Here is an 18,982-nt window from a genome sequence, read left to right as displayed (position 1 = left end):
ATTTATTCACGAAAAAAGCACAAGCTTTCTTTATTACTGTAAACTTGCACGCGACACACGGTGAATCAGTCATGCCTAGCCCGCCAGGGGGGGCTTAGCAGCCAGCCAGGGTCCCTAGCACAAAGGGGCCAAGAAAAAAAAAACAGAATTTTAATGTTTTTTCTTAGCAAAAATATGCCGAGGAATGATATTACTTTGCTAAAAATACAGAAAGCAGGGCCACCCCTGGCAAGCGTCATGGAGGATGGGAGCAATTTTGCCCCGAATGAGATCGATCGAGCAAAGCCGCCAGGCAGCAGAGCCGGGGTTCGGAAAAAGTTTTTCAAAAGGGATGAAAGCATGGATTACGACCAAGTAATTTTTTTTTTGTTGTACGGGCACCACTTTGCGCTGTGGATAGGCAGCAATCAAGCAATTTCTGCCCCTTGGTGACATTTTTTTCAGGGATGAAAGGGGTTTTTTTTTCCCATTCGTCTCGATTTTTTTTTATCTTGGGCGCTTGGCCCGGGTGCTGAAATGAATCTGCACGAACCATTCTTGGTTGCTTTTGTTGGCCCCCCACTGCTTCCTGGCCTTTGTCTCGGCTGATGCAGGCACGCCGTTCATATCCGGTCCATCAGTACCGGTGTTGCCTTGGAGTGTTGTATGTACACTTGTATATGTACACTTGCGTTGTATGTGCACTTGGCTTTGAAGTCAAGCTCTTGCACCCCTCTTTTCTTCTTTTCATCGAGTCAACAAGATGATTGTATACATTGGACAAGTCAAGAATAAAGGACCGAAGGTTGGGAGGAAACCTTTGAGGGTAAAGCCCAAAGCCGCTACAATAGCGCAAAGGTGTAAAAGAAGGATAATTTCTTCAAGTCTGACTGGGCTTAGAAAGAGCAGACGATGTGAAAGAAGCCTTGTTCTAAAATCAAACTGCCAAAGGCATCGTCAAGTCGAATGATGAAGCATACAGCGTCATGATCCTAGACTATTAAACCATGCCATTTATCCTCTTGCTTTTCCAAGATTGTCTTGCTGAAACAAGTCACTCACCATTACCGCACCTTTAACCATGAATCACAGCGCAGGCCAGACTCACCCTTTCCTCGACGCCACCACAGCCGAGCTGTCGTGCGTGTCCGTTGCCGACCGCGTCATCCTCGTCCACGACCTCTTTGAGCGCGCCATGGGCCTCCCGCAGCGCGTCGTCTGCCTCCCGAGCATGGGCGACCAGCTGCTGCGCTTCCAGATCTGGGCCGCCCGGATGGGCCTCGCCACCGCCGGGGACGACGCCTCGCGGGCTGCCGCCGCCGTCTGCTGGGAGCAGCGGCTACAGGACAGCCAGCAGACGGCGACGCTGCACGGCGTCCACCTCCACCTCGACCGCCTCGTCAGGGCGCTGCGCAGGAAGGGCCTGCAGCAGAGCAGTCCCGTCGCCGTGGTGGAGCACTTCCTGAGCCCGACGATGTCGAGGACGCGGTGGCGACGGCGACGCGTCCCGCCGGTGAGGCCCGAGGAGGGGGAGGAGATGCTCGTGGCGGCCGGGTGGGAGAATGGGCCGCTCCGCAGGCTGTGGCACGAGAACAACGCGCTGATTGAGAGCAAGATCCAGCCGGCGGTCTACGGGCTGTGGGATGTGCTGCACACGTGCGAGGGCATCGTCGAGCAGCCCGCGTACTGGGCAGATGACGAGGATTTGACCACGGACGATGATTAGCAAAAGAGGCCGGGTAGGTAACTGAAGGTAGATTGTGTATTTTCTCACGGGCGGGTTAAGATTGCCATTTTCTTTTTTCTCGCAAATGATGTTCAATTCCTCTTAATTCGTGCTCATTCGTGGGCTTTTCTTGTCTTGTAGTGTATGTGATTGGGAACTGTGCGATGGCTGCGCCGATGACCGGCCGCGGCGCTAGGCTCGGGCTAAGCCGACGGGCCGCCGATCCCGTCAACTTTGCGGCTCGCCTGCCATTGCAGGCATTCATTTGAAATTTTTTTTAAGATAGCGTTGGAAGGAATGACTGCATCATCTCGTCTGACCCGATACTAGACGGAAATTTGTCTAGTAGAGAATGCTTTTTTTGAAACTTGTTCGGAGGGAGTGAATCTAGCTAGCTGCTGGTGCGAAGCACACCCTGCAAGCTGTTCCCTTGGCGTGTGATGGCCGTAGTAATGTATTCTTTGTTCCGGCCGTGGGCCTTTGAGGAGTAAGAGGGCGTGTGATTGTGATCCACGCTGTTCGACACGAGCACCCTGGCGGTTGCAGTTGGCTGATGCTGTCGTGGCACCAAAAGCTGTGTTGGCTGTCAAACGTCCACGTCGAGAGGATCCACAGGAGCTTCCAGAGCTTCCAAGCTCCCTCTGACAAGTTCACGATGGAGCTTCTCGGAGACTCAGTGTTTCAACATGCCCATACCGATACACTGCATCGCCGGGCTCCATTCACGATGGATATTCACATTCTACAGTCCAGCTTCCCTGTCCCCCGACCAATCGCGGAGCCACCCGGGTGCTGTCGATGGCGCAGGGCTCCTCTTTTCCACACCGAGCTTTTGTTTGCTGCTAAATCTAAGCCCGGAGCCTAAATTTCGATATATTGAAAAAGGATTCTAGAAGCAACGACATTGACAAACACCGCTCATTTGCTCAGGCGGTGTCGTTGAAAACTGGTCTTATTTATGGAGCGCTTCGAACGGGCCAGGCTCCATTGTGCAGGGAAGGAGGCGAAAAGGATGCTAATTTACCGTCTTTTGGACTGTTTGTTAATTCCGCCTTGCAAGGGATGGTGGACGTTTGCGTAGTTCTGTTCTTCTTTATTTTCGATTCTTTATTTTTATTTCTTTGGGCTAGGGCGTCTGTCAGTAAAAAGGGCTCACACCCAAAAGTTGTGCAGTCTTCATAAAACTTGCATCTGCAGTTTTGTGTGGGCCCAACGTTGGCGCGGCGGAGGCCATTTCAAAGGCTTTTGCCATCAATATTGAATATGGCCCTAATGCTACAGGCAAATAAATGTATTCTGTCGAATCCTTGCCCACTCGGACGTGGCTGCGATGGCGTCTGTACCAGTGCATAAACCGCTCGTCATGCCAACCAGGGCGCTTCTACCTGCCTGCAAAAAGAAAAGAAAGGAAAGAAAAATAAATAAAAATCTAACAAAAACGAAGTCCCAGGGTTATTAGCTTGGTTCATTTCTTCTGCCTCCGTCTATCATGCTATTTAGCGCGTGCGAGTCGCATACTTGCTTTTCCTCTCCATCTTGGAGACAGGCTGCATGTCTCAGGTGCCAAGAACCCAAGCACGGGAAAGAAAACCGCCTCTCGCGATCCGCGGGGTGGTCGGCTCCTCTCTGGCGTGGCGTTGCATATTGATTCCTTCTGCCGCAAATCATTGGACGAAAATAAAGTGCTCGTCTGCGCATTGCACGTCTCATTGGCGGCTGCGGACTCGTCCACGTCACGAATGCTCTTGAGGCCTTTGCGTTGGCGCCCAATCTAAACGACTACACCCTCTGCCTAGCTATTGTTACTCGGCATTGCATGGTCGAGCCTGGAACAGCACACCTGATTTTCCAAGTGAGGCATCCATTCGCACCAGTCCTCGGTCTTTCGAGGATCGGGCTCGATGACCGACGCAAAACACTGGATGAGACATGCTGGCGCGGCGTGCATTCCAAGACCTCGTCGGCAGATGCAGAACAGATACTGGACCCTGACGACGTTCCAAGTAAATTGCAATCACATGTGGAAGAGTCCGGCCGCTCTATTACGCAGCCTAATAAAGCGCCCATTATCAGCAAAGGAGAGTAAGATTTGTGGCGATATCCATGTTCCCGTACCACCATTCTTATCCTTCATCGGGATGTGAGTGGAACATGGCGCGGGGTCTCGAGCTTCCCCTCCCCGACTTCCCCGCAGCCAAACCGGGTGATGGAGATAATTCGGTGTTTTGGAGGCTTTCAAACAACCGCAGATGACATTGCCGTCATAAGCTCTGATCCAAGTAGCAATACCTCAAGCGCAGCTTCCGACACACCGTTATTCCGTCTTCTAATTCTACGCCCAAACGCATCAAAATGTCCGACGCAAACAGACTCGCCAGTCTTGACGTACGTGCCTTGCACATCATCCCAGCATCACAGTGCAGCTCACAAAGCAAGAATTGCTGACACGACCATCCCCGCCAGACATCCATGGTAAGCCGCCTCCCGGCGCACAGCCAGGTGCTCTTCGAGGCCAAGACGGCCAAGGGCCTCACCTTTGCCGAGATTGCCTCGCACATTGGCCGCAACGAGGTCGCCTGTGCCGCGCTCTTCTACGGCCAGGCGCAGGCCACGGCCGACGACGTCGCCAAGCTGTCGGCCTTGCTGGGCGTGCCGCGCGAGACCCTCGCCGCCCAGATGATGGGCTTCCCGGATCGCGGCCGCGCGGGGCCCATGCCCCCCGTCGAGCCGCTCATCTACCGCCTCTACGAGATTGTGCAGAATTACGGCTACTCCTTCAAGGCGGTCCTCAACGAAAAGTTTGGCGACGGCATCATGAGCGCCATCAACTTTAGTGCCAAGGTCGAAAGGGAGGACGAGGAGAATGGGGACTCGTACGCCGTCATCACCCTGCGAGGAAAATGGTGCGTTTTTTCTAAGCCTCGGCCTTGAGAGACTGCTTACATCACTTCTTCTGACATGTACTGATGCTGTAACTCAGGCTTCCCTATTCCCGATTCTAGAGATCACGTACAAGGACGAGGGCCTTATATTATCGATCAAGTTCCAGTCACTCGCCCAGAGTAAGCATAGTATCATATTACAAGGAAGGCAAGCAAATAATGAAAATAGCACCCTGATACTGGTATGCCTTTGTCATTCGCAAGTGAGATTTGTGTCGTGAAGCGATGTGATAGACCGCGATGGCATCATCCGCAAAGTGCTACACCGCAGCGTCGTACACTAGCCCCCATCTGAGGACTGTCAGTGCCACACCAGAATGGAGAAAAGGAGCGATTAGGCCTGCTGGAAGTTCTTCCGACGAATTTCTGCACATGATCATGGAACTCGACAGGACATGGCCGACCAACTCGAGTATCGCCGTCTCTCACTTCACCAAGACGGCCGCTTCCTCCGCTGTCGTGTCATTGCGTCCACTGCAGTGCCCGAAAATCAGCGCATGGAGGGCAGCTGCTACGGCGACCAGTGCGAGACGTACGTGGCCGATGTCAAAGTGACTTCGGCCACGCCGCTGTACGAAAAGAGACAACTGCCACAAGTACCACCGCGGTACCTCTGTCGACACTGCCAGGTGCTGCAAGAAGGACCGCGGCGCAACGTCCTCTACGGCAAAGACTCCTCCGGCTCGTCGACCAAGCTATTTGTCAACCACCACTGTGTCGGTGCGTAGACGCTTCTGAAGGCGACTTCGGCAGCGTATGTTGTGGTGTACAAAGCACAACTGGCACAAGTACCGCCACAGCGGCTTTGTCCACATCCTCAGCTACTATGAGAAAGGCCGCCGGCGTAACATCCTCTGTGGCAAAAGTTGCATCCGCTCGTCAACCAAGTTATTTGTCAACCATCGCTGCCGGCGCGCCGAAGCTCCCGCCCAACTCAATCCGCAGAATACGAAAACTCCCGGGCACCATCGTATTCTTCCGTGCTTCCTGACGCAGTGCCACATCATCACGTTGACGCCGCCTTGCCACTTTCTGGAGAAGGTCTGCGATGTCGCGATGGAGAGTTTACGATGTTTTACGAAAGCAAGAGGTCACTTACAAACGTAATTTCCAGCTGCGACGCCAAGAGGTTGGAGAGCGCTTGCCTAGCTAGGCAGGTCCCCCGCACGCGCGTGAAGCCCCCAAATTTGTAAATGAGCGGCGTAATCACAATCAGATGAGAAATGCGAACTAGAGAGGATTTTCGCTACAAACAGCCTCAACAAGCTAGAAACAACTGCTCATGCAGGCGGCATCGGGGATCTTGCAGATTTGTGCCTGGAGCCTTGGCCAAGCCGTTCCCTCTGCGGCCTCTCACGCGCCATTCTCTCACACGACTGTGACAAAGTTCGCAGGCGTTCAGAAGGCGACACGTGGATTGTTGCCATTGCATTTTCTGTGACCGCGCGTTGCCTCGCCCGGAACACTCCAAATACACTTCTCTGCCGGACCATCGCACTTGTGTTGGAGATTGATGATGCGGAGAACCCGATGTGGGGTAATTGATAGAGCCGGCGCTAACATTGTCGGAGTCGACCAGAAATAGGCCAGAGAGCTACTCGTGACCAGATTCGGAGGGATGCTATGTGTCATGACTCGCTTCGATGAGCAGGATCCCGAGTGCTTCTCAAGCCCAAGTTCCCTTGTTACACGTCATGGCAAGTGCTGGCGGTCCAGTGTTTGGGCAGCAAGAGGACTGGAACCTTACGACATGAAGCGTCCTGCCTTTTTCGATGGCAGCACCGTTCTCAAAAGTGACATCTCGAGAAATGTCCAAGCGATGGCGGGTCGCGGTCGACGTCGACAAAGAAAGGGCCAAGCTCAGCCCGAAAGCCTCTTGACAGACTCGGCCAACCAACAATCAAATGTTCAGCCGCTATGCCTCGGTGACTATCAATTCCGAGTGCTTCTTGGTCCTAGCACTTGGCTATTTCGCCAAGGAGACCTGCTTTAGCGCGGACAGTTTTGCCCGGATTTCCAACTCTGCAGCCCCAAATAGCTAGTTAGCTGCCGTGAGGTTGCAGCCCGCGGCAATCGATTTTGGTATCTGCACTTGCCCGTGTAATCATTCGACGCTAGAAACCCCCCCGCAAGCCACTTGCAGTCAGCCATTTTCAAACCAACTTCCGTAATAGTAAGGTGGGCGGAACGGCCCCATAATGCTAGCCTACACGTTCATGGCTTCAACGGGAAGCTGGTCGCCAATCCGCCCAGCCTGTTGGATGCGCTAAAATAGGCTGCAAGTTTGAGTATTAATCAATCGGAGAAAGTGGTAATCAGCCGTTAAGCCACACTTTGCTCCAACTCTGTAGTCGTTATGTAACAGTATCGCTGGATCGTAGCCAGCTCTGTTTAGGAAGTTGATGATACGGCGACGAGCCGACACCGGACGGAAGACTTACTGCGTATATATACTCGATGAAGCGACGCAAAAAATGAAAGGAGTCTATCTCCAAGCATATTCAATCCCGACGCAGCAACTCTCATCTCAAGATGCAGCTCAGACACCTTTTCCTTTCGCTTGTGGCCGCTGCAACATGCAGAGCCGTGGCAGTTGATCGCCCGGCCATGTGCGGTAACCCGGCTCCGAGCAAGGAATATCTTCAGGTTCTCGCAGAAGCCTCAGTCGCAGAAGCGTCAGCTTCAGCTCATGCCTCTGTCAATGCGAGGGCGTCCAGGACCGTGAAGACGTGGGTTCATATCATCGCCTATGACCAGACACGCTCCGGTGGCTACGTTAGCGTATGTGCATTATCCAGAGTGGGAGAGGAAACAGGTCGAGGACCAAATGTTTGCTAACGGGTATTCTACAGCGCGACGTTGTAAATCAGCAGATTCAAGTCTTGAACAACAACTTTGCATCGACAGGCTACCAGTTCAGCCTTCAAGATGTGTCGTACACCGTCGATTACAGATGGTCGGACATTAGAACGACATGGGACTTGACAAGCCTCAAACAATCGCTTCGCAAGGGCACCTATTCCGACCTGAACCTGTACTACTTCCACAGCATCGTCGACAACGCCACCGGATACAAACTGACGGGATACTGCAACTACCCCGATAATGGAAACTATAACAGCGTCTTTTATAACGATGGATGCAACCTGCATGTCGAGAGCATGCCCGGAGGAAACTTTTCGCCATGGAACCAGGGCAAGATCACGTCCCACGAGGTTGGGCACTGGTTTGGCCTGATCCACCCCTGGGGCGACAGCTCTAGCAACGGCTGCTCTGGAGTTGGCGATCAGGTTGACGATACACCGGCGCAGTACGCAGCCGACTACGGTTGCTCCGTCTCCGACACCTGCCAGAATCTGCCTGGCAATGATCCCATTCACAACATTATGGGCTACAACGACAAGTACGTTTTCATCTCAAGAAAGAATAACTTGCTCTTTGTTCCCGTCACTGACTTTTCATTAGCTCTTGCGTCAATGAATTTACAGCTGGTCAAATCACGCGGATGAACACCATGTTTGGGTACTACCGAGGATAAATATCACAGAGCGCTGCGACATGGGTTTGGACTCGCATGGAAGCTCATGGGTGGGAACAGGCGTAAATGGTTCTACGAAAAGAAAGAAGATGTCAAAAAACAGGTGGAGTGCAAAAGGTCAGCGAGGAGTTATAAGGAGTTAGATTGAGAGGCGCATTGGGGTCGGATTGAAGCATCAGATAGGCAAACATGAAACGTTCAGGGGCAAGACGGAATTGGCTATTGAAAGTAACAGAAGTGTGTAGCTATCAGTAGACTCCAACGAGAAGATTCAGCGCAGTGCGTGGAAAGGCTTTTCGAAATTAGACCTCGTTGAATGCTAGCTACTCTATGTAAGTGAAAACATTGTTGCTATTTTTGTGCTTCCCCTTCCACGTTGAAATAATGTCAATGTGGTAAAGTCCCGCTTGTTGCCTAGCCCAAGCTCTGCTTTGACAGACCTTGACTCAGTCCATCATCTTCCGCTGATATAAGCTTTGTGTTTTCCAGGGTTGTATCCTCCGTCATACCAAGCATGAGTTTGTTGATCGGCGTCTGGCCCTCCTTCAGCGACCTCCACTTCCAAGCCTTGGCCAGCGGTTCGTCTTGGTCTTTGCCTTCCAGAATATTGACCACCCACTTCCCAATATTGGGCAGGTACTTGAATGCATGCCCACTACCTCCCGTGACACATACAAGTCCCTCGATGCCGGGGACTCGATCGATAAGATAGTGGTTGTCAAACGAATCCGTGTACCAACACAGACGGCTCATGGCGACTGGGATCTTCTCCTCCACGAGCGCCGGCAGGTAGGTCTCGACAAACTTGGAAATCACCTGGTATGCTTTTTCTGGGATATCTATAATGGCAGTGTCACCAGTCCAACGGGTCCTCGGCACGCTGCGGTCCTTGCCGTCTCCTTGCGCGACTGGGTTGGTGTACTTGATGCCGCGATACCCGATCTTGAGCACGCCGTTGTGGTCGACGGGGAAGCCATACAAACCGCCATCGACTCCTTCGCGTTGCTTGAACATGAAGGCAGGAAAGTTGGCGTGGCTGAACTTTTGTCGAAGGGGCGACTCCTCCGGGATCTTGTAGAGAACGACGGACCCTGCGGTGGTTTCGCAGAGGCCGTCAAGCTCTGGGATGAGAGACGGCGTCCAGCCTCCGCAGGCCATGATGACCGTTTCCGCGCGATGCTCCTTTCCATCTGCGGTTTTGATGCCAGACACCTTGCCGGTGTTTTCGACGCGGAGCAGAGAAGAAAAAGTCCCCGCTTCAGCGCCGAGGATAAACTTGACACCAAGCTTCTTTGCTTTGTAAAGGGCAAAGCAGCAGGCTTTGTCGGCGACGACAACTCCGCCCGTCGTATCAAGGACGCCGACGGTTTCTTTTGCGAACGGGGTCAGAGCGTGCTCAAAGCCCTTTGACTTGGCAATCTCCATGTCCTCGGCTTCGTTGGTGATCAGGGCAACTTTTTGCTGACCCGGAGGATTGGCATTTTTGGCGGAGGCTTTCTCAAAGTCGCTCAGGACCTTTTGATCAGTACACATCAGGACGCCATTGTTGATCCAGATCGAGTCGTTTTTGGACAGACCCAAGTCATTTTCGGAGCCGATGGACTTGATTTCCTCGTTCCACTTGTTCCAGAGTACGATTGCCTCGGAGCTGAGGTCTGTGTATTCTTTCTGGCTCCCGTAGGCAGATCTAATAATTTTTGACGCATCTAGACAGCGAAAGACTTAGAACATTATACTTGGAATAGCGTAGCGCAGCATGAAAACTTACCAACGGATGCTCCATCACAGCCTTTCAGGTATGAGTACCGTGACTTGTCGACAGAGTGGCGATCAAAGACCGTTACGTCGAGGTAGCCAGAGCTGGCCAGGTGCAGCGCCGTACTGAGACCGAAAATGCCGGCTCCGACGACGATGATGGGCCTTTCCTTGTCCATGGTGACTGGCATGTGAATGAGCAGTAGGAACAGGTCGGTGGCTTCACGTATTCGAGCACAGAGTAGACGAGATGGGAGCAGCTGTCAAGAATACTCGTCACAGAAGAGGCACCTTGACAATCACATGTATTTCAAATACAGCACCTTCCGCAGTAGAACCGGGGACCTTGAGAGTATCGAAGACACATCTCCACTGCTGACCATGAATGCCGAGAAGCGGCACCAGGCCCGTCGCCGGGAGGGGACGGGTAGACAGCTTGGCGATGACTATGTGGAAACGACGCCTCTGCCACGATATCCACCCACACTACGCATTCCTTCTCTTTACCCTGAAAGGAAAAGAAGAACCCCGGAAATATCGGCTCAGCTTGCCGACGACATAAACGAGAGCCTCGCCCATCAGGGTTCTTTCGTTCCCCCCGCACGCAGACTTTTGCCTTTGCTCGGGTTCGATCCCTCTTCGAAAAGCTATTACTAAAATCGAAACACTATGGATGGAACAAGACTCCTTCAGCCGCTCCGCATGGTCTGACTCGTAGGGCCAGTATGACTGTAAACTCGCGCAGCCAAGCCGTATTAGCAAGGGCCTCGCATGGCAAGGTGCGGGTCCAGACTAAGCTGCTGTGGAAGGAAATGTAACCCAGGGCACATAATCAATCTCGGTTGCTTTTAACGGAGTATTCTGTGGTGTGGATCTATATTCCCGGGCTGCTCAATAGTGGACGACTGATGCCGGCCGTACGTGTAAGTGCGTAAATCCGGTGGCCGAAATGGCCGCGATCTGACTTTGCGCATTTTGTCCAGCTTGTACAGTTCTGCATCGACCAATTTATTCCAATCTATTCTATACTCTATTTGCACATGAAACATCCAAAATGGCGTGAGGAAGACCATGAGTCACATTATAAGCAGAACCGATCGTGTAAAAGGGTCATCGCACGGAGTGTATCCGGCGACGGCACGACGCATGAGATGCTCCCATAATCGTCCGCTATCTTAGTAGTTAGCTTCCGAGAACCGGACCAGTGTAAGTTGTACGCACCGTGAGGTAGCAGCGTAGATTGTATGCTCTCATTTCTTAGATCTGCCAGTACCTGGCTCGCCAGCCGACGGCAACCCTCCGCGCGAGTGCAAACCAAGGTGATGACGCTCGCACTCTGCGCATGTGCAGATTTGCCGCGCCCCAGTAGTAGGCTTTTAGCACATGACAAGAAGAATGTTGGCGACTTTCGGGAAGTATTCGTCGTCGCGGTGATTTCCACTGTAGGACCCTTTCGGGTGGATGCAGTCCTGCCGAAACAAGACCATGTTTTTCGTGGTGCATGCAAGAAGCACACATCGCTCTTCACAGTGATGGCTCTGCAAAACGTGAGGCACGACTTGAGCGAAGCACAGTCCGTGTCCGAATCAGTAGACGACTCGGCCTTGTCCACGGCGGCGCGCACCACCATCGTGCCCGCTGCCGAGGGGTGCTTGACGTTTTTAATGCACAGCGCCATGCCCGTCGGCGCCGCAGCCATGATCTGCCTAATCGCCAGGGCGTGCACAACCTCTGATCCTTGCTGAGTGAGGGCCGCGACTTCTGGAAATGACATGTGTGGAATGAGCTGCGCGCTGGGCACGCGCGACGGATCGGCCGTCAGGATCCCGTCGACTTCTTTCCATATCTGCAGCTCGGCGGCGCCTAGACCGATGGCGCAGAGGGCGGCGCAGAGATCGGTGTATCCGCGACCAATCTCGGAGGCGAGCATGCCGCCGCGGTTGAGGCCGAAAAATCCTGTAATGACTGGCACGGGGGAACCGCAGGCTAGCAACCGGGAGGCAATCACGAACGCCAGTTCGGCGTATAACTCGTCCGCGGTCGTGGCGGAAGAAGATTGCGGTAGGATAGTCGATAAATCCACATATTCTGCTTCGACATTCTGTTTTGGGCCGCTGTTAGCGCTGCAGACACCGTGGATCGCGGAATCCTCACCAGGTCTTGTAAAATCGCAACCATGGATAGACAGCTGAGTTTCTCTCCCAGGCTGATCACCAAGTCCTGTGCCCAACCATAGTCATAGTCGGAAGAAAATAGAGTTTCAGCAACGGCGGAAACTGTATATTGACCTTCCAACTTCAGCTTTTCAGCAAGCATATCTCGCGATTCTTTGCTCGGAAGCGAAGGTGCTGTAGCCCTGATATGCTCGTATATAATTACCCGGAGGCTATTCTGTAGCGTCGCCAAGTTGTCAGTCGGCCGTGCACCACGAACTCTTCCCGCCTCCAACGTGTTGAAAATCTCTATTAATCTAAATTTGCGCCTTGTTAGTATTTAATGCGTTTTTCTTTTACTTTTGCCCCAATCTCATATGTTGCGCTCACCGTGTTGTGGTGCCCGCCGCCTTGGAGGTTGTGCTCCATGCCGAGCACACCACTGCAACCCGATGCTGGGCCAACGTTTCCCTGCATAATTTGTCCCAACGTTAGTTTTATGCTTTTATTTTGTGTTTCTTCGATGATTTCATTGTTCTATGCGAAAGGTAGTCTGACTACCACACCAACCATAGTTACCTGATGATATTTTTCGCAATCTGCAACCAGAATATGGTAGGTAAGCTAAATGTAGATTGCAGAGCGGCAATAGGTAGAGCGACGTACATGGACAGCATACTTTCCTATGCTCGTGCCGCCATATTTTTGGACTACCCAATCCGCCTCTAGGTCGTTGCCGTATGTCAAAACCCCCATTGTGAAGGCAGTTGAGTTTACTGTCGCTCGCCGTGCAGAGTTGCCTTGGGTCTCTATTCTACTTACTATGCTTGCAATCCCGCGCTTACCCTTATCAATGATAAGTTTCTCCGAGGCTCTCTCCTAGATGCGCAAATAGAGAATATCCCGAATGTGGAACATCGCATCACGCCCCGAATCGCCCGTACCAGCCCGAACCTTGATGAGGCCTGATTCGCCCGAGCTTCGCACCACGCCTTTTCTTGCGTAATTATTGGCGGAACTGGTTATAAGCTACGAGAGCCTGGCTTTCCCTCTCCTGCATGCACACGAATCGCTATCAGGGTTGTATGCAGTGGTGCTAATTACGCAGCATCGCCATTGTTGCACAGCCTCGCTCGCGAATACCACCTCGAGCGACGACGCTCTTCTGTTGCTATGCCCTCTCGCCCAGGTGCAGGGCTGGCTCGTTTGAGCAGATTCTCGAGCTCTGGATCGTGAACCTAAACCCGGCTCGTTCCACTTCTCCGCCCCGGTAGTGACAGTCTTGGCAGCGCCTTGCAGATGAGATGCCGTTTAGCCGGCCCTTTCTGCCTTTGGGTCTGGCCGCTTGGATGCTGACTATACGACATGCATGCGTCAAGTTTATGCGCCAAGTTGATGCGAACGGACCGCATTTCCTGCCACCTTCAAGTTTCCACTGCCGGCGCGGAATTCGCTGCTGCGTTCCTTTTTAGGACGACAGTTTTTCCGTCGCAATTGCTTGCCCGGGGGGGGGAGAGCTCGCCATTCGAGGTGGGGGAGGAGAAGAAAATCCAGCCCGGTCCGAGGAATATCAGGAACGCATTATACATGTGGCACAGCTTGCTTCCCGCCCCTCTTGCTCACTTACATGTCCACACATGGGCCGGGAACAATTTAGATCATCTTTAACCATGCATTGACTCCGTAAACTAGCGAAAAACTAACAAAGCAGGGTCCTAAATCTGCTGCACAAGTGTCGTAGGGCGGGCCAGAGGCACCGAGTCGAGACCAGAAACTACATCCATGCCGACAGCGACATCGTCCTCCCTGTTGACGACCGCATCCGCCGCTCGCATCGCCACCAAGCACGCCATGGCGAGCGCCTTCTGGTCCTCCAGCCCGACCGAGATGCGCACAATGGCCTCGCTCAGCCCGTACCGCGCCGCCCACGGCTTCTCCTTGGCGAAGACGACCTGCACGTACGGCAGGGCCAGCGTCACCTGCGCGCCAATGGAGGGGCCCTTGCAGACCTGCAGGGCGTCGAAAAAGGCACCCGCCGCCTCGACGCTGCAGAACTCGAGGGTGAGCAGGTAGCCAAATCCCGGGACGAAGCCGTCGGTGGGCTGCCGCATGCGCGCCACGTAGTTCTTGGTGGACCAGCAGGTGCTGGGGTAGTAGACGTGGTTGAGCGGGCTGCGGTCGTGGTGGTGCTTGGTGAGCGGCTCCAGGAGGGAGACGAGGTAGGAGGCGTTTTGGTTGAGGACGGCGGTGCGCTCCAGGTAGTCCCGGCTGTTGAGCTCCAGCTGCACGGCATCGGCGCCGTAGAGGGTCGGCACGAAGCTGGCGGCGAGCGTGCCGCGCAGCTTCTGGTAGTGTGGGCTGCATGGGTTGATGGCGATGCTGCCACCCATGACGTCGGCGTAGCCGCTGAAGGTCTTGGTCAGCGATGTGGCCACAATGTCAGCGACGCCGAGGACATCCACATTTGCGGAGCTGCCAATTGTGTCGTCGACGACGACGACAAAGCCATATTTGTCGGCGAGTTTGCGGATGCGGTCCAAGTCCACAGTTCGCAGGAGCGGGTTCGAGGCACACTCGCACCACACTGCCTGAACCGGTAGCTCGCTGCTCTCCGCTGCTTTGGAGACGAGCAAGTGCTCGAACTGATCCAATTCGTCGTCCGTACCAAATCCATAAAACGTGCAAGACTTGGAGAAGTCCTCTTGCACCTTCAAGGTAAGCTCGTAAGGGAAGCCAAAGACGACCATCTGAGAGCCGGGCCAGCTTCCCAGGGCGCTGGTGCAGTTGTAGATGGCCGACATGCCTGTTGGATACAGGAAGACATCTTCAGACTTGACCAGTGCTTTTCTTGGGCCTCCGGCGGGAGCACGATCTAAGAGACTGGCGATGCGCTGCTGAATGACCGTCTCGGCTTTCTCATCTCTGGGAAGCGGCGTGTCGTCTGCACTGGCCACTGAGACTGATTCAAGTCCTGGAAGCAAATCCTGTGCCAGACGGGACGAGATGCCGCATCCAGTGAGGCGCCAGAAAATCATGGCAGTTTTGGTGTTTTCCGCAGGGAAGAAGATTGCATGCAAAGTCTGCCTGCCCGCGTGCTCAACCTCAAAGCCGAAGGATTGAATCGAGATGTCTTGCTCATCCAAGCCTGCTGAACCGTCGGGAGGAGAGCACAAATAGGCTTTGCACGCAACAGCGTAGGTATGTGTCGGAAATAGCAGACAAGACTGCTTGTCGTTGCCAAACTTGCCGAGGACAACATTTTGAGCTTTGGCAATGGCCTCGTGAAGGAACGATCGCGGATAGCCTCCTTTCTGGACAGTCCGAACGCGAGACTCGCCAGCCGAGAAATCAACCACGTCTCGCCATTTGGGCAGATGGACTGAGACGGCGTGCGGTCTATCAGGCACGCACTGGCCGAGGGAGGGGGGTTGCGGCAGAGCAGAGTATACAGGCATTGTGCTGGGTCTTGCGAGTAGCGACAATAATAAGAAAAGCTTGTAATGAAGCGTGATGACTCTTGCTATATCTGCAAAGACAGAAGTTGACCGTATCGACTCGTCTGTATATTTAAGAATTACACTTGCCGGCAGAATTGCCAAGCTTCAGTCTGCCAATGGAACGGGCAGTCACCCGTGGCCAAAGGGCCCTCCCCGAAAGCCGGAAGAGCCCTTGACAGGGAGATCCCGCTCGCTTCATCTTGCCAGCCTCAGAGCCTTTCTTCTCCAGAAGAATTACTCATATCGGGGACCCATCACGGCTATGTCGGAATCAGCTCGCTGAACGAAGCATCCACATCTCGACAATTCCCATGCGGGCCGCCCTTCATGTACCTCTCAAGGTCGTGCATGGAGAGCCGAGTCAGCTCTGCCGACCAGGCTCGTGGCGTTCCTGATCGGATTCCGGCTCGATGGGGTCTTATAGTAAGATTTTATGAAATTACGTTATATCCATCGGCGTATCTCGGGGGCGCAGCAGACTATATCAATGCGCACGCTCATCAGGCTCTGGCAGTCAATGCAGTGAGCTGAGTCGCCATTATCCGAGTTCTAGTGTTGCTACACTTTCATACTGAAACAAACAAAGGAGAATAGAGATCTTGCATTGATCATCATGGAGTACACGGTATATGGCTACGAGGTAATATGCGCAGAGAATTCTAAATTTCGTGTGGAATCGGTGCTAATCTAGTCTAGGGTAACCCGCGGACACGGATTATCCGAATTATTGTAAGTGATGATGACACGCAACAAATTTTGAGCCATGTTTCTGACAATTTTTCTTCATGATAGGCCCATTCGCAAGCTATCAAAATTAATCTGTCCGAGGTAATACCACGTCAAAATCTCAACAGAGATGCGTTGACGGAAAAGTTTCCGCGCGGTCGCGGGAAGATTCCGGCGCTCGAAGGCGAAAACATTAAGTTGACAGAGGTACCGGCAATTGCTCATGTAAGTAGCATTACATCAAATCATTGTTATTAGAAACGATTTTTTTTCTAACTGCACGTAGTATCTAGCAAAGGTTAAGCCCGGTCGCTTACTTGGTGATGGGTCGCTGGAGCAAGAGGTTGAGGTCATGTCCTGGGTCAACTGGGCGAACCAAGAAATGCTCATGATCATGAGCAAGTGGTGCGAAAAAAAAAATCTCATCATTCCCATGTGTGCGAGAAGCAGCCGCTAATAATCTCCTCACTACTTCCCAGGTTTCTGCCGCTCATCCCCGGACTGGCCCGGCCCGCGTCATACGACAAGGCCGCCGTCGACGCGGGCAAGGCCGCCACGCTCGCGTTCCTCGACGAGCACGAGGCGGCCATCAAGGACAAGGAATTTCTCGTCGGCGACGGCTTCACCCTTGCAGACATTTTCGTTGCGATCTACATCTCGCGCGGGCTCGAGTGGGTTCTCGGAGCGGAGTGGCGGCGGCAGCATCCTGCGACGATGAAGCATTTCGAGAGGGTCGCCAGCTGGGAGCACTGCAAGGCGATTGTGCCCGAGTTTAAGCAGGTTGAGGTGGAAGTGCCCAATGTCAATCCATACGCCTCCTAGAGTTGAATGGCGAGGATAAAACAGGGTTTCGAACAAGCTCGGATCATCACTTGAAAACAAAAGATTTATCGAGAAGACCATATTGTGTAAGCCGGCGACATTATAAAAGTTAGACAGCCACCAAGAATTCCGTGGAAAATAGTGTTTATATAATTTTAAACAGGTATTACAATTTATCTATATCAACAGCTATTCCAATATTCCTTTTTACTTCATAGTAACCAGCTCCTCGGCGCTCGTGGGGTGAATGGCGACGCAGCTGTCAAAGTCGGCCTTGGTGGCGCCCATCTTGATGGCGACGCCGAATCCCTGGAGCATCTCGCCGCTGCCGAGGCCCATGATGTGCAGGCCGACGACCTTTTCCTCGGGGCCGGTGGTGACGAGCTTGTAGCTGGTCGGGCCTTTGTCCTCCTGCTCCATCATGGCGTAGTACATGGCCGTGAAGCTCGTCTTGTAGACTTTGACGTTGTCCTTGCCGTACTTTTCAATCGCCTGGGGCTCCGTCAGGCCGATGCTGCCGATCTCGGGGTGGGCAAAGACGACCGAGGGGATGTTGTCGTAGTCGAGCCTGGTGGCGGAGAACTGCTCGCCGCCAAACAGACGGTGGGCGAGCTTGCGGCCGGCGGCAATGGCGACGGGGGTGAGCTCGACCTTGCCGGTGGCGTCGCCGAGGGCGAAAATGTTCTCGACGCTGCTGTTCTGGTACTGGTCCACCTCGATGTAGCCCTTGTCGTTGATCTTGACGCCGGCTTCCTCCAGACCGATGCCGCGTGTCTCGGGAGTGCGGCCGATGGCCCAAATCAGGTGGTCGACATCGGTCAGGGTGGTCTCCTTGCCGGAGCCATCCTTGTAGGTCACCGACAGCTTGCCGTTGGCGTCCTTCTCGACCTTGGTGGCATTGCTCTGCTTGTGCAGGTTGACGCCCAGACGCTCGTATTCTTTGGTGACGGACTCCTGAATCATGGGATCAAAGCTGCGGAGGAAGGTATCGTGGCGGATGAGCAGATGGGTCTCGGTGCCGAGAGCGTTAAACATGCCAGCAAACTCGACAGCAATGTAACCTGCACCGACAATGGCAACCTTTTTGGGCTGGGTAGCAATGTCGAAGAACCCATCCGAGTTGGTGCCGAGCTCAGCGCCAGGAATGGAGGGAGGCGCGCTGGGCTTGCCGCCCACGGCAACGAGGATCTTCTTGGCATTGACAAGGACCTTGGAGCCATCGTCGAGAATGACCTCGACCTGGTTTTTGGAGACGAGGCGACCGCTGCCGTGGAGGTATTCGACCTTGTCGTTGCCGAGATTGCGCTCGTAGATGCCATTGAGGCGCTTGATGTAGGCGTCGCGCTTGTTCTTGAAGGTGGGCCAGTCGAAGGGGGCACTCTGCTGGACGGAGAAGCCGTAGGCCTTGGCGTCGTGGATGGTCTCGGCAATGGCGGCGGCGTTGAAGGTGACCTTTTTGGGAACACATCTAATCACGGTTTTGTTAGCGCTTGGTGCGTCATGGAAAATGGTGCGAACGCATCATCGGTAACATACCCAACGTTGACACAGGTACCGCCGAGGCGCTTGTTCTCAATGACCATGGCCTTGACGCCAAACTTGGAGCTGGCCATGCGGGCAGAGCCCAGGCCACCGCTACCGCCGCCGAGGACGAGGTAGTCGGTCTCTTTCACCGTGGGCGCCATGGCGGGCGAGGTTGTCGATAGGTGTCGGGATAACGAAGCGATTCGCAGCGGGGCAGCAGCCGAGGTGACTTGGGTGGTTCGAGCTATGCGGGCGAACGATTGCATGGAAGGAAATAGCTTCAACAGAGGAACTGCGAAGCGGCGGGATGTGTTTATAAC

General features: G+C 53.7%; 9 protein-coding genes across 10 annotated transcripts; 5 read left to right on the top strand and 4 right to left on the bottom strand.

Annotated features, from left to right (window-relative positions):
• Positions 1 to 1,060: 1,060 nt before the first annotated feature.
• Positions 1,061 to 1,705, top strand: LMH87_007869 (uncharacterized protein; the record flags this gene model as incomplete). Its single annotated transcript, XM_056200465.1, has 1 exon — positions 1,061 to 1,705. One exon carries the CDS (start codon positions 1,061 to 1,063, stop codon positions 1,703 to 1,705), a length of 645 nt encoding a protein of 214 aa, XP_056057739.1.
• Positions 1,706 to 4,057: 2,352 nt separating this feature from the next.
• LMH87_007868 (uncharacterized protein) lies at positions 4,058 to 4,707 on the top strand (the record flags this gene model as incomplete). Its single annotated transcript, XM_056200453.1, has 3 exons — positions 4,058 to 4,090; positions 4,169 to 4,608; positions 4,686 to 4,707. The coding sequence occupies 3 exons, from the start codon at positions 4,058 to 4,060 to the stop codon at positions 4,705 to 4,707; spliced, it is 495 nt and encodes a 164-aa protein (XP_056057738.1).
• A 335-nt stretch (positions 4,708 to 5,042) lies between these two features.
• LMH87_007867 (uncharacterized protein) lies at positions 5,043 to 5,375 on the top strand (the record flags this gene model as incomplete). Its single annotated transcript, XM_056200441.1, has 1 exon — positions 5,043 to 5,375. The coding sequence occupies one exon, from the start codon at positions 5,043 to 5,045 to the stop codon at positions 5,373 to 5,375; it is 333 nt and encodes a 110-aa protein (XP_056057737.1).
• A 1,804-nt stretch (positions 5,376 to 7,179) lies between these two features.
• LMH87_007866 (uncharacterized protein) lies at positions 7,180 to 8,185 on the top strand (the record flags this gene model as incomplete). Its single annotated transcript, XM_056200429.1, has 3 exons — positions 7,180 to 7,428; positions 7,500 to 8,050; positions 8,113 to 8,185. The coding sequence occupies 3 exons, from the start codon at positions 7,180 to 7,182 to the stop codon at positions 8,183 to 8,185; spliced, it is 873 nt and encodes a 290-aa protein (XP_056057736.1).
• Positions 8,186 to 8,599: 414 nt separating this feature from the next.
• LMH87_007865 (uncharacterized protein) lies at positions 8,600 to 10,131 on the bottom strand (the record flags this gene model as incomplete). The annotated part of the gene is made up of 2 exons (XM_056200417.1): positions 8,600 to 9,891; positions 9,954 to 10,131. 2 exons carry the CDS (start codon positions 10,129 to 10,131, stop codon positions 8,600 to 8,602), a joined length of 1,470 nt encoding a protein of 489 aa, XP_056057735.1.
• Positions 10,132 to 11,021: 890 nt separating this feature from the next.
• On the bottom strand, positions 11,022 to 12,849 carry LMH87_007864 (uncharacterized protein; the record flags this gene model as incomplete). Of its 2 annotated transcripts, none has more annotated exons than XM_056200406.1 (6): positions 11,022 to 11,110; positions 11,162 to 12,041; positions 12,095 to 12,422; positions 12,484 to 12,564; positions 12,673 to 12,692; positions 12,760 to 12,849. In XM_056200406.1, 6 exons carry the CDS (start codon positions 12,847 to 12,849, stop codon positions 11,022 to 11,024), a joined length of 1,488 nt encoding a protein of 495 aa, XP_056057734.1. The 2 variants fall into 2 exon arrangements, with proteins under 2 accessions (XP_056057734.1, XP_056057733.1); XM_056200405.1 differs by having other exon boundaries at positions 12,095 to 12,410.
• Positions 12,850 to 13,808: 959 nt separating this feature from the next.
• Positions 13,809 to 15,548, bottom strand: LMH87_007863 (uncharacterized protein; the record flags this gene model as incomplete). The annotated part of the gene is made up of 1 exon (XM_056200394.1): positions 13,809 to 15,548. One exon carries the CDS (start codon positions 15,546 to 15,548, stop codon positions 13,809 to 13,811), a length of 1,740 nt encoding a protein of 579 aa, XP_056057732.1.
• Positions 15,549 to 16,203: 655 nt separating this feature from the next.
• On the top strand, positions 16,204 to 17,138 carry LMH87_007862 (uncharacterized protein; the record flags this gene model as incomplete). The annotated part of the gene is made up of 5 exons (XM_056200382.1): positions 16,204 to 16,230; positions 16,287 to 16,319; positions 16,383 to 16,541; positions 16,603 to 16,721; positions 16,796 to 17,138. 5 exons carry the CDS (start codon positions 16,204 to 16,206, stop codon positions 17,136 to 17,138), a joined length of 681 nt encoding a protein of 226 aa, XP_056057731.1.
• Positions 17,139 to 17,345: 207 nt separating this feature from the next.
• On the bottom strand, positions 17,346 to 18,823 carry LMH87_007861 (uncharacterized protein; the record flags this gene model as incomplete). Its single annotated transcript, XM_056200371.1, has 2 exons — positions 17,346 to 18,606; positions 18,675 to 18,823. 2 exons carry the CDS (start codon positions 18,821 to 18,823, stop codon positions 17,346 to 17,348), a joined length of 1,410 nt encoding a protein of 469 aa, XP_056057730.1.
• Between the last annotated feature and the right edge of the window lie 159 nt (positions 18,824 to 18,982).

Source organism: Akanthomyces muscarius (genome assembly GCF_028009165.1).
Source record: "Akanthomyces muscarius strain Ve6 chromosome Unknown contig_15, whole genome shotgun sequence".
Classification (NCBI taxonomy): Eukaryota; Fungi; Ascomycota; class Sordariomycetes; order Hypocreales; family Cordycipitaceae; genus Akanthomyces; species Akanthomyces muscarius.
The sequence above is the reverse complement of the archived record's forward strand: the minus strand, read 5'-3'. Positions and strand labels throughout refer to the sequence as shown.